The sequence below is a fragment of the Oncorhynchus mykiss genome, chromosome 11 (genome assembly GCF_013265735.2).
Source record: "Oncorhynchus mykiss isolate Arlee chromosome 11, USDA_OmykA_1.1, whole genome shotgun sequence".
Classification (NCBI taxonomy): Eukaryota; Metazoa; Chordata; class Actinopteri; order Salmoniformes; family Salmonidae; genus Oncorhynchus; species Oncorhynchus mykiss.
The window spans coordinates 37,897,330-37,911,464 of record NC_048575.1 but is presented as its reverse complement, the minus strand read 5'-3'; the positions used below and the strand labels follow the sequence as shown (position 1 = coordinate 37,911,464).

General features: G+C 42.1%; 1 protein-coding gene across 5 annotated transcripts in view; it reads right to left on the bottom strand.

Annotated features, from left to right (window-relative positions):
• LOC110535015 (transcriptional activator GLI3) overlaps window positions 1-14,135 on the bottom strand; it is a 178,999-nt gene that overhangs the window by 134,249 nt on the left and 30,615 nt on the right. For all 5 annotated transcript variants that reach the window (XM_036935416.1, XM_036935419.1, XM_036935420.1 and 2 more), the window contains exon 2: window positions 265-438. In XM_036935416.1, coding sequence (XP_036791311.1) covers window positions 265-397 — 133 coding nt within the window. In that variant the 5' untranslated portion in view covers window positions 398-438. The remainder of the gene's footprint in view (window positions 1-264; window positions 439-14,135) is intronic.

Sequence of the window (14,135 nt, the reverse complement as noted above, 5' to 3'; positions counted from 1 at the left end):
CATTACACATGATTGAGTTTGTAAGAACATGATCCCTTCACATCTTGCATTCCACTACAAACAGCATCCTAAATGAAGAAACACCAATATCTTAACTTTATGACCAAACCATTCAACTCCTTACAACTTCCTGTTCGGAGTCAGACAAGACAAGAAATCGACAGGAGAGAGATGGAAGGGACCAGTGAGGAAGAGAACAAGAGAGGGGACCAGAGAGGGTAAGGAAGGAAAGAAGAGGAGGTAAAAGCTGGAAACAATCCTTACCATTGGATGTAGTGCTGGAGGCCACAGCCTTCTCGCTGATGTCGGCGGACGTGGACAAGCCCTTGGTTGCCACGATGGTCTCCACCTTCTTCTTCTTCTCAGCTGCAGAACTGGCCTGGGACTGGGTTTCCATGGCGACAGCTCATTCCTCAGCACCTCATGGAGACAGGACACCTGGGGGGTAGGGAAAAAGGTGTCCAAGAAGATGTCAACAAGAGCAGACCTACAGTAAAATGTCCCATTGCAGAGCTTTATTAGAGCAAACTGTCATGCTACAGACTTTCCTAACATTATCTCCAGATGCATTGGTCTTCCAGCGATGATTGTCCAAGGAGTGTCTATCATAGTAAAACTCTTAACACTCTTAACACTTGTTTCGTTTAAAGCTTCAAGAAATTGTTAAACTGACCCAATTTTTAACAAGACAAAGTGCAATTAAGTGTAAAGACATCGTTGTTGAATTGCTCGAAAGGTTAATGTCACACTCTCTCAACAATAGAGATGCAACAGTATCCCACTGTGCAAAAACAGGTTGAATCAACACTGTTGCCACGTCACCTCAACCCCAAAATTCTGTGATGACATTGAATCAATATGGAAAACTAACTGGATTTGCAAAAAGTCAACAACTTAAGGGCATTTCGTATTTTTTTCATCCAATATTTAACCAAAATCTAATGACATGGTGACAACCAAATGTCAATTAAAAACTAGACTTTGAACTGACATCTGTGCCCAGTGGGATGGCTCCACCTCTTTAGAAACAGACTGTATGAAAGCATGAAATCTAAAAGTCTTCAAGAAAACAATCCCATGGAACTGGCGCTTCATGTTTTCTGACCTCTGACCTCCATACCATAAGGAAGTCCTTCCAGTCAATCCCCTTTTATCCCTGGCCACAGAGAGGGCCATGGGTCAATCCACCAGCTACACTCGGTTTATTTTCACTCATAATTGTTATGTTTGATCTTCCCACTGCACCCAATGCACTCAATGCACTCAATGCACCCAATGGGCCTTATAGCATGAATCTTCCAACCGGGATTCCTGTAAAAACCTGGGAATTTTGATAAAGTTAAGATCATTTTGCAATCTCACAAATGGGACAGCTAGCTAACTTCTCATCTCACCCAATTTTGAACTATGACATAGTAAACTTACGGTAATGTGGGGGAATTAAGTTCTATACATTTTATTTCAAAGTATATTAGTTAAAGACGTTGCTGTTCAGTAAGCTCAGGTTATACTGTATCTTACTTAGAGTACATGGAAGTGAAGGTTGTGGATAGGTACGTACGGATAATTCCTCCTCTTCAAGAGAGAAAGAAGAAACCTTCAGGGGATACTACAGAGAGAGAAACATTCACAGCCTCAAACAATTAAGGCTCGTCTGTGGTGCTTTTGGGAATATCATGGTGCCTGGCAATTTTTCCTTCTCTCAAAGAACAAACATTGTTTCGGTTAATGCTGTCTCCGTTTTGAAGGGCAAATCTGGGTTTGGTACATTGATTTTGGGACTAGAATCTCAGATTGCCCCTAAGAGATTCAGCCAACAGTCTATAGTAGCAAACCGTCTCAGTTCAGTTCAGAACCTATATTTGGGTCAAGTCATCCCTGAACCCAGCCATGGAGACAGCAACCAAACATGCTAAACCACAACATAAAATATGGGATCATTTAAATCCACTGCAAGCCCTTCACTTAGATCCCGAAACACACCATTGTTCAAGGATAATTGCTGGAAATATTTAGTCTGTGCAACATTTCTTTCAAATAGAGTCCTAATTGCCAAACGATACTATTTAATTGCCTTCCATCCCATAAACACTAGCAGATTAGAAAGAGGGGAGTTGGTGAATAGGGCTGAAATGCACAGGGCTGATGTTGAATTTACAGGAGAAGTGGATGGTGTTACCAAAACTCTCCTAAGAGGGCGGTGTAGAGGGGAATGGGGGGGGCAACTTCAGACAAACAAGGTGCGCTTTGTTTGTTTTTTTCCCAACCCTCCTTTGCCGTCCATTCTAAGCCGACAACAACATCTGTAAGCAATCGTTAATTGCCACCCCCAAAAAAACAAAACAAAGCACAATTACTCCCCGACCAATCAAGACAGAATTAAACAAACTCTTCCTCTAATCAGTCCCACATGAATACATGTGTACCATGTCACTCCAGACCTAATTTCTATCTTTCTATAACAGATCTCATCTCAAATCACTGGTATGCGTTTGATGAGTGTTTGAGTTTTGGGGTTAGTTTCAGAACTTTTTTCAATTTTTGTAGAACAACAAGAGTGAGTGAGTGTGTATGTGTGAGTTCCTGAGCACTCGATCGATTCAGGTCCTGGGTTGAGAGAGACACCAAGCCACTCACCCACTTTCATTGGCCTGCAACCATAGAAACTCAAATGTGAGGCACTCCTCGACTGACATTCTGTCTCTGGCAGAGGGGAGATCAGACAAAGGTTTTTTTTCTGCCCTCTTTTAAATTGCACCGTTCTGACAATTGAACTCCTTGCAAAAGTGAAGAAGAAGGAGAAACTTGTTTACACCCTCGACCCTCCGGTGCTTTTTGCCGGTGTTTGCGTGTGTCCCTGCGTGGGTGCGAGGTGCGTGCCAGCGTAAGTATGCGTGCGTTGGCTCCCTTCCTTGTTTGAACCTCTAAACCTCTCTACCTCCCTCCCCCCAGGTGAGTCAGAAAAAGTTGGAAGGAAGGAGGGATATTCAGATTCAGAAGATAAATATATTGGGGGAGGAGTGCGGGGTGAGGAGAAAAACAGGGCCATACACATTCCATTGGTAGAACAAATATTCACAGCTCCTGGCCACTCAAGTGTGGCTGACCACCCTTTTGTGTTGTGAAGCATTCAGAGCAGTCCATGGTTTTAGAGACAGCAATTAAAAGCAGGACCTTTTCACCCATAATCCCTCTGACCTGGACACCACTGCTACACCCAATCACACCATCCTACAAGTGTTCCTCTCTCTCGGTCTGTCTCTTTCTCTCATTCTTTTTATCTTTTAACCTTCTCTTTCCACTTCTTGGTTACTTTTATCAGTCTTCGCAGTCAAGCAATGCAAAGTTGATAGATGGTGCCGAAGAACATGGCTGACATTTTACATTCTCCCAACCAATTGTGCTATTTTTTTTTTTTAATTATGCGTTTTGTGTAACCTATTTTTTTTACTTATTGTGTACATAATGTTGCTGCTACCGTCTCTTATGACTGAAAATAACTTCTGGACATCAGAAAAGCGATTACTCACCGCGGACTGGAAGAAACTTTTTCCTTTAACGAGTCTGACGAGAAGGAAAGCATTCACTGGTACAAGCCACGTCTTTTGCGTGAAGAAAAGACGCCGGAAAATAGGCCGCAGATCGGGCATCCTTCTGAAAATACTGGAGGCGAGCGAGTAAACTCCCACTGCCTTCCATTCTTCTCGCTAACATGCAATCATTAAATAAAAGGGATGAACTACGATTCAGATTATCCTACCAACGGGACATTATAAACGGACAATATAGAGCTAGGGAGATTTTCCATGCACCGGCAGAACAGAGACGCTACCTCTGGTAAGACGAGGAGTGTCTCTTTATTGTCAATAACAGCTGGTGCGCAATGTCTAATATTAAAGAAGTCTCAAGGTATTGCTCACCTGAGGTGGAGTACCTTATAATAAACTGTAGACCACACTATCTACCAAGAGAGTTCTCATCTGAATTATTCATAGCCGTCTATTTACCACCATAAACCGAAGCTGGCACTAAGAATGCTCTCAACCAACTCTATAAGGCCATAAGCAAAGAAGAAAATGCTCATCCAGTGGTAGCACTCCTAGTGACCGGGGACTTTAATGCAGGCAATCTTCAATCAGTTTTACCAGCATGTCGAATGTGCAACAAGGGGGGAAAAAAAATCCTAGACCACCTTGCCCTCCATTTGGCAAATATGACCATAATTATATCCTCCTGATTCCTGTTTACAAGCAAAAACTAAAGCAGGAAGTACCAGTGACTCGCTCAATACGGAAGTGGTCAGATGATGTGAATGCTACACTACAGGAATGTTTTGCTAACACAGACTGGAATATGTTCTGGGATTCATCCAATGGCATTGATGAAAACACCACCTCAGTCATTGGCTTCATTAATAAGCGCATTGATGACGTCATCCCCACAGTGACTGTACGAACATATCCCAACCAGAAGCCATGGATTACAGGCAACATCTGCATCGAGCTAAAGGCTAGAGCTGCCGCTTTCAAGGAGCAGGAGAATAATCCGGACGCTGATAAGAAATCCTGCTATGCCCTCAGACAAACCATCAAACAAGCAAAGCGTCAATACAGGATTAAGATTGAATCCTACTACACCGGCTCTGATGCTCATCGGATGTGACAGGTCTTGAAAACTATTACGGACTACAAAGGGAAATTCATACGCAAGCTCCCCAGTGACGCGAGCCTACCAGACGAGCTAAATGCCTTTTATGCTCGCTTCGAGGCAAGCAACACTGAAGCATGCACGAGAGCACCAGCTGTTCTGGATGACTGTGTGATTACGCTCTCGGTAGCCGATGTGAACAAAACCTTTAAACAGGTCAACATTCACAAAGCCACTGGGCCAGACGGATTACCAGGATGTGTACTCAAAGCATGCGCAGACCAACTGTCAAGTGTCTTCACTGACATTTTCAACCTCTCCCTGACCGAGTCTGTAATACCTACATGTTTCAAGCAGACCACCATAGTCCCTGTGCCCAAGGAAGCAAAGGTAATCTGCCTAAAGGATTACCGCCACGTGGCACTCACGTCGGTAGCCATGTAGTGCTTTGAAAGGTTGGTCATGGCTCACATCAACAGCATCCTCCCGGACACCCTGGACCCACTCCAATTCGCTTACCGCCCCAAATGATACACAGATGATGCAATCTCAATCGTACTCCACACTGCCCTTTCTCACCTGCACAAAAGGAACACCTATGTGAGAATGCTGTTCATTGATTACAGCTCAGTGTTCAACACCATAGTGCCCACGAAGCTCATCACTAAGTTAAGGAATCTGGGACTAAACACCTGCCTCTGCAACTGGATCCTGGACTTCCTGAAGGGCCGCACCCAGGTGGTAAGAGTAGGCAACAACACGTCTGCCACGCTGATCCTTAACACTGGGGTCCCTCAGGGGTAATACAGTACCTGGATTATCAGTGGGGCCCAGAGTTTTTCCTGACTTTGTGACCACCTGACCAGGATAAACTCTGGGCACTAGTCATAACATAGCCTTGCTATAACCATTATCATTATATAATAAGTCATAAGTATGCCATATTGTAAGTATGCAAACGTTGTAGATAGAAATGTCATGAATAGAGCTGACGTGATTCCTTACTCTACACAACACATTTCTATTATAGAGTGGAAATTATAATCTAGGTCAGGTAATGCTAATATTATTTTTCTATCTGAGGATTTATCTCAAGGAGGCGCATACACTGAGTGTACAAAACATTAAGGACACCTTCCTAATATTAAATTGTCCTCGGAACAGCCTCAATTCGTTGGGGCATGGACTCTACAAGGTATCAAAAGCGTTCCACAGGGATGCTGGCCCATGTTGACTCCAATGCTTTACACAGTTGTGTAAAATTGGCTGGATGTCCTTTGGGTGGTGGACCATTCTTGAAACACACAGGAAACTGTTGAGCATGAAAAACTCAGCAGCGTTGCAGTTCTTGACACAAACCGGTACGCCTGGCACCTACTACCATACCTCGTTCAAAGGTACTCCAATATTTTGTCTTGCCCATTCATCCTTTGAATGGCACACATACACAATCCATGTCTCAATTGTCTCAAAGCTTAAAAATGCTCCTTGAACCAGTCTCTGCCCTTTCATCTACACTGATTGAAGTGGATTTAACAAGTGACATCAATAAAGGATCATAGCTTTCACCTGGTTTCGCTTGGTCAGTCTATGTCATTGAAAGAGCAGGTCCTTAATGTTTTGTATAGTGTAAATATTATGCAGTTCTTTTGAAAGTCATGATACTGTATGTTGTCATGTACTGTAGGGCATCTACCCTAAACCTTAGCTGCAGAGAATACATACTAATCTACTTACATGTCATTAGAAAATTCGAAAATCAAATATTTCACCACGTTCGCATGAGATATCACAAAAAAAATAACCAACATTTTACGGAGGCTGTATAATATTCAGCCTCGCTGTATAACAGAAGGGCTGGTCTTTGCATACTCAGTAAGCACCTTACAAAAGAAGGCATTATGAACCAAGCATCGGTTGAAGTCGTTACCCAAAATAAATCCAAATTTCATATTAATGTTTATTCCTTGAAATGACTGTCCCACACTCAATTAGTGTATGGAGAATGAAAGGGTGTGTCTTTATTTGTATGCCACCACAGAAAGGGAGGTGATTAATCAGGTTAAAAATACCACTATTCAGGCTGTTGGTAAGAAAAATAAACATTTTTTATAAGCACATTAAGCAAATCAATTTAACATAAATTATACACTTTGATGACAAAGGCTCTGAGTTGAAAGTCATTTGCCAGTTGTACATCAAAGTCAAACACCGAAATAAACGTTTCTCTTTGAGGGTCTTCACACTTACTAAACTTTTTGCAAAAAATACCCTGGACTACACATATACTGGAATATAAACTTGCGAACTTGTAATGTCTGGACGACACTCACCCAACAGTTGCCCCCCTCTAAGCAGGGCAGTCTCAACAGTCTATTTTTTTTTACTTGCCTACACTGTATGGAGGACCAAAGCTGCCATAATTAGAATTAAATACATAAATGCACACATAAGTACATAAATAATTATTTTAATTAATGTTATTCATTTATATAATTTATTTATTTCTGTATTTCTGCCTCCAATATGATAATGAGGGCGTGTCAAGCAAATGTATGTGTGTGGTATCTAACACACCATTGGTTGATCAATGTCACGGTGCATTGATCGATTGCATTTGCCTGGTCTGCGTTCAGTATGACAGAACATGTATAAAAGTTTAAAGGCTATGTTTCCCATTAGAACCCCCCAAACAATAATGTGTTGCACACATAGCTACTGTATGTATTAATATGTCACTTTATGGGGGGAAATTGGAAATAAAATCTATTATATGCTGCTGTGCACCATAAAAACATAAAAATAACAAATGGAACATTGTCATTGCTTGACATAGAAACTGGTGAACAGTTTTGGAACACTGAGCCATTGACTGCCTGCCTGCACCATGTGTCTGTGGGCTCCCGAATGGTGCAGTGCTCTAAGGCACTGCATCTCAGTGCTTAAGGTGCCACTACAGACAGCCTGGTTCGAATCCAAGCTGTAACACAACCGGCTGTGATTGGGAGTCCCATAGGGCGACGTCTGGGTTTGGCTGTCATAAATAAGAAGTTGTTCTTAACAGACTTGCCAAGTTAAATAAGTGTAAAATACTAGTGGGTTGCATTTGACAATAATTTGACTACTAAGACCAAGATGGGCAAGAGGAATGACCAGGATGGGCAAAAAGGAATGACCAAGATGGGCAATAGGAATGACCAGGATGGGCAAGAGGAATGTCCAGAAGCTAATGTTACTGAGGATTAAGATCGCTAGCTTGGGTACAACTAGCTAGCTGCATTTTACAGCAATACTCTCAGTTTTACACTTAGCTAGCTAATTAACTAAACTGCAATTTTCATAAACCATTATAATCTAGCTTCATACGGTAGTCAAATACCTGTCAGATGTAAAGCAAGCAGGATCGGGGGCATGTCAGAAGCAACGCTTGTTACCTAGCTCATGCTAACTACATCAGTTATTAAGCAATAGAGTGGACACTTAATAGGCTAGCAGCTAGCTAGCTACAGTCAAATAAGGAGGATGTTGTCATGATAGAATAAGTCACCTATGTCAAGCTAGCCACAATACGGATTAGCCCAATACTGGAATTTGCTGTTCGCCTAAGCAATTGTTAGTGAGATTAAAATATAAATAATATCTTTGCTAGCTATAAATTCACGAATGCCATGTAATTTGTCATAGCTTTTATCCCAAAATGGCACGCATACTTTTAAATCAGATCTAATGTTGTCATTTATATACATGAATGTGAAATAGGCAAACTGATACATGAATCTTAAATACAGGTACGATTTGATTTTGTTAGTCTCTGCAGGTTTGTCATCTGATTTCTTGGAGCCTGGTGGATATGGATGCAACCATACAACGAGGCAGGACATTTCTCTGCATCCAGGTTGAGGTTTGCTACCAGCAGGAACAATGGAACACTATGTCATGATACTAGACAGGAGGCCCTGGGCCAGTAGGAGGTCAGAGTTGAGGGCTCTCTCTCTTTCTAGCACTCACTACCTCTATCCATCTCTCTCCAGGTACTACAGAGACAGAATGGTCCAAGGACCTCCAGAGCCTTCTAGTCAACTACCTGACATTCTCCCAATCTTCTTCTGGATCATCCAAATGCTCTCTAGCAAACTTCAGACCGGCCTGGACATGTACTGGCTTAAGCAGGGGGACACGTCTGGCACTGCAGGATTTGAGTCCCTGGCGGCGTAGTGTATTACTGATGGTAGGCTTTGTTACTTTGGTCCCAGCTCTCTGTAGGTCATTCACTAGGTCCCCCCGTGTGGTTCTGGGATTTTTGCTCACCGTTCTTGTGATCATTTTGACCCCACAGGGTGAGATCTTGCGTGGAGCCCCAGATCGAGGGAGATTATCAGTGGTCTTGTATGTCTTCCATTTCCTAATAATTGCTCCCACAGTTGATTTCTTCAAAACAAGCTGCTTATCTATTGCAGATTCAGTCTTCCCAGCCTGGTGCAGGTCTACAATTTTGTTTCTGGTGTCCTTTGACAGCTCTTTGGTCTTGGCCATAGTGGAGTTTGGAGTGTGACTGTTTGAGGTTGTGGACAGGTCTTTTATACTGATAACAAGTTTCCGGCTCCAGGATAGATTTTGACTCTTCAAACGCTATATGCGATCCCTGACTCTGTTTCTGGTACGCAAGCTATTTTAATTAGTTCCCTGCATCCAGTGCAGGCGGGAGGGATTGTTAATTGCGCTACCGAACTGCCCCTAATCAAAACTAAACAAAACGGCCTAAACCCAGCCGTCAGAAAACACAGAAAATGTAACTTTTTTCAATGTGTCAATCACTCTCGAGTCATCTGGACCCACGAGCTAAGCCCAAGGGACTACTAGGGGGGCACTTGAACATTCGTAGTGTCATTCCAAAAAGTGATCGAATTCAACATCTACTCACAGACTCCAACCTTGACTTTCTCTGCCTCTCAGAGACATGGCTCCATAAACACTCTCCATATGCTGCTTTGATTGTGCCTGGCTACAATGTTTTCAGGAGAGACAGGATTGAAGGAAGAGGAGGGGGTGTGATGATTTACATTAAAGAACATATCCAACGTAAACAAAATGTGTGGTCATGTGATAATGAACTAGAATGTATCGGCCTGAACGTTACACTGTCTCCCCAAATGTCTTTTACCCTCATTGGAATGTATAGGCCACCTTCCACCAAAAGTGTGTTTTTTGATCAGTTTAATACCATGCTTAGGGAATGTGATTTTGGGAAAGAGGTCATCTTAATGGGAGATTTTAACATTAATTATGAAGACAAGTGTTGTAGGAAAACCATCAAACGGATCACTAATACCTTTGACCTTACACAGCTAGTTAAAGGGCCAACCAGGGTGACTTGTTGCTCTAAAACACAGATTGATTTGGTGTTCAGTAATAAACCAGAGAGAGTGACTAAATCATTCAATATGTTTACTGGGCTGTCTGATCATAATCTGACACTTATAGCCAGAAAGCTGTCTAAGAGCAGGTTTAACCTCTCTACTGTTAGAAAGCCGGATCAACTCAGAATACCTAAGAGTGAATTAAACTATTTTGAAAAAGCAATTAAGGGAATAAACTGGAATGATCTCTTGTCCTATACAGACGTGGAAGCTGATAGTCAGGTTTTTCTATCCACAATCCAGACTACAATAAATGGCTTCCTAAAGAAAATCAAATCCAAACCTGGCCAAAAGAGCACTCTTCCTTGGCTAAATTGAGAAATCTGGAAATTGATGAAAGAACGAGATTATGCTCTAAAAATAGCCCTAAAATCTAAATTAGAGCATGACAGACGTAGGTTTACCATGTTGAGAAATAAGGTGATGAAAGAAATCAGACAGACCAAGGCAAACCTTTTTATTAACATAATTGGTGAAGCAAAGGGAAATTCTAAATTGATATGGGAGAATCTAAAAAAGTTAACAGGGAAAGACCATAGTAACACTGCAAAAAGACTAGAAATCATGGTGAATAACAATCTAACACAGGATGCAGTCGAAATAGCAATAGCCTTCAATTCCTACTTTATTGACTCTGTCAGGGTACTGACACAGAACCCCTCCACTTGTTTCTTGGGCTCAGTGCTAGTGAATGACACTCAACCTGTCTTCATCATAAGGGAGGTTTCTGAGTCAAAGGTGAACAAGGTGATTAGCTCACTAAAGAACACTAAAGCCAAAGATGTGTTTGGGATGGACTCTACCTTTCTTAAAAACTACAAAGAGTCACTCATTGGCCCCATTACTAAGGTCACCAACACATCTATTGGTCTCGGTGTGTTTCCAAGGGTATGGAAGTCGGCCATAATAACGGCCATCTTTAAATCAGGCGACCCTGCTGACGTGAGTAACTACAGGCCCATTAGTATACTACCTGTGGTGTCAAAGGTTGTTGAAAAGTGTGTAGCAGAACAACTGATTGCCCACCTCAACAACAGCCCCTTCACATTACATTCCATGCAGTTTGGCTTCAGAGCGAAACACTCCACAGAAACGGCCAAATGGTTTCTTCTGGAAAATGTGAAGTCCAAGATGGACAAAGGGGGTGCTGTTGGGGCTGTGTTTCTGGACCTAAGGAAGGCTTTTGATACTGTTAACCATGAGATTCTCATCACAAAATTGTCCGTTCAACTTTTCCCCTGATGCCTTGAGATGGATGAAATCATACCTTGAAGGCAGAACTCAGTGTGTCAGAGTGAGCAATGAGCTGTCGCCCACTTGTAGCTATGATGTGGGCGTGCCCCAAGGGTCAATACTGGGGCCCCTCCTGTTCAGCCTGTACATTCATGATCTGCCTTCTGTCTGTACTGGGTCTGAAGTTCAAATGTATGCAGATGATACAGTGATATATGTGCATGCAAAGAGCAAACAACAAGCTGCACAAGAACTCACTACTGTAATGGTCCAGGTTACAAAGTGGCTCAGTGACTCGTGTTTGCATCTCAATGTGAAAAAAACTGTTTGCATGTTCTTCACAAAGAGGGCAACAGATGCTACTGAGCCAGATGTCTATGTGTCAGGGGAGAAGCTCCAGGTGGTATCCGATTTTAAGTACCTTGGCATCATACTTGATTCCAACCTCTCTTTTAAAAAGCATGTGAAAAAGGTAATTCAAATAACCAAATTCAACCTAGCTAATTTCCGATTTATACGAAATTGTTTGACTACAGAGGTAGCAAAACTGTACTTCAAATCTATGATACTCCCCCACTTAACATACTGCTTGACTAGTTGGGCCCAAGCTTGCTGTACAACATTAAAACCTATTCAGTCTGTCTACAAACAGGCTCTCAAAGTGCTTGATAGGAAGCCCAATAGCCATCATCATTGTCACATCCTTAGAAAGCATGAGCTCTTGAGTTGGGAAAATCTTGTGCAATACACCGACGCATGTCTTGTATTCAAGATCCTTAATGGCCTGGCTCCCCCTCCACTCAGTATTTTTGTTAAACAGAAAACCCAGACATATGGCAGCAGATCCACAAGGTCTGCCATGAGAGGTGACTGTATAGTTCCCCTAAGGAAAAGCACCTTTAGTAAATCTGCATTCTCTGTGAGAGCTTCCCATGTCTGGAATACACTGCCATCAGACACACATAACTGCACCACATATCACACTTTCACAAAATGCTTGAAGACATGGCTAAAGGTCAATCAGATTTGTGAACATGGTCCCTAGCTGTGTGTTGCCGCTTTCCATGTTGTCTGTTGTCTGTAGCTTGTGAGGTGTGGAAACACTTTGTTGCTTTTATGAATTTTGTCTTGCTGCTTTTTGTTTTATGTTGCTCTGTCTGTATGCTACGTCTTGCTTGTCCTATGTTGCTCTCTCTGTATGCTATGTCTTGCTTGTCCTATGTTGCTATGTCTTGCTTGTTCTATGCTGCTATTGTCTATATTGTAATTGTTTTTAATAACCTGCCCAGGGACTGCGGTTGAAAATTAGCCGGCTGGCTAAAACCGGCACTTTTACTGAAACGTTGATTAATGTGCACTGTCCCTGTAAAAATAAAAAATAAACTCAAACTCAACTCAAGTTCAAACAGGTGCCATTAATACAGGTAACGAGTGGAGGACAGAGGAGCCTCTTAAAGAAGAAGTTACAGGTCTGTGAGAGCCAGAAATCTTGCTTGTTTGTAGGTGACCAAATACTTATTTTCCACCATCAATTGCAAATAAATTCATTACAAATACTACAATGTGATTTTCTGGATTTTTTTTTCTCATTTTGTCTGTCATAGTTGAAGTGTACCTATGATGAAAATTACAGGCCTCTCTCGTCTTTTTAAGTAGGAGAACTTGCACAATTGGTGGCTGACTAAATACTTTTTTGCCCCACTGTACTTTGTGCATGACACAAGTAATTTTTCCAACAATTGTTTATTTCACTTATAATTCACTGTATCACAATTCCAGTGGGTCAGAAGTTTACATACACTAGGTTGAATATGCCTTTAAACAGCTTGGAAAATTCCAGAAAATGATGTCATGGCTTTAGAAGCTTCTGATAGACTAATTGACATAATTTGAGTCAATTGGAGGTGTACCTGTGGATGTATTTCAAGGCCTACCATCAAACTCAGTCCCTCCTTGCCCTCCATCATGGGAAAATCTAAAGAAATCAGCCAAGACCTCAGAAAAAAAATAGTAGACCTCCACAAATCTGGTTCATCCTTGGGAGCAATTTCCAAACGCCTGAAGGTACCACGTTCATCTGTACAAACAATAGTACGCAAGTATAAACACCATGGGACCACGCAGCCATCATACCGCTCAGGAAGGAGACACGTTCTGTCTCCTAGAGATGAACGTACTTTGGTGTGAAAAGTGCAAATCAATCACAGAACAACAGCAAAGGACCTTGTGAAGATGCTGGAGGAAACAGGTACAAAAGTATCTATATCCACAGTAAAACGAGTCCTGTGTCGACATAACCTGAAAGGACACTCAGCAAGGAAGAAGCCACTGCTCCAAAACCGCCATAAAAAGGCAGACTACAGTTTGCAACTGCACATGGGGACAAAGATCATACTTTTTGGAGAAATGTCCTCTGGTCTGATGAAACAAAAATAGAACTGAAATAGAACATAACGATCATCTTATATTTGGAGGAAAAAGGGGAGTCTTGCAAGCCGAAGAAAAACATCACAACCGTGAAACACGGGGGTGGCAGCATCATGGTGTGGGGGTGCTTTGCTGCAGGAGGAACTGTTGCACTTCACAAAATAGATGGCATCATGAGGGAGGAAAATTATGTGGATATATTGAAGCAACATCTCAAAACATCAGTCAGGAAGTTAAAGCTTGGTCGCAAATGGGGCTTCCAAATGGACAATGACCCCAAGCATATTTCCAAAGTTGTGGCAAAATGACTTAAGGACAAAGTCAAGGTTGGGGTGGCCATCACAAAGCCCTGACCTCAATCCTATAGAAAAGTTGTGGGTAGAACTCACAAATTGTGTGAGCAAGGAGGCC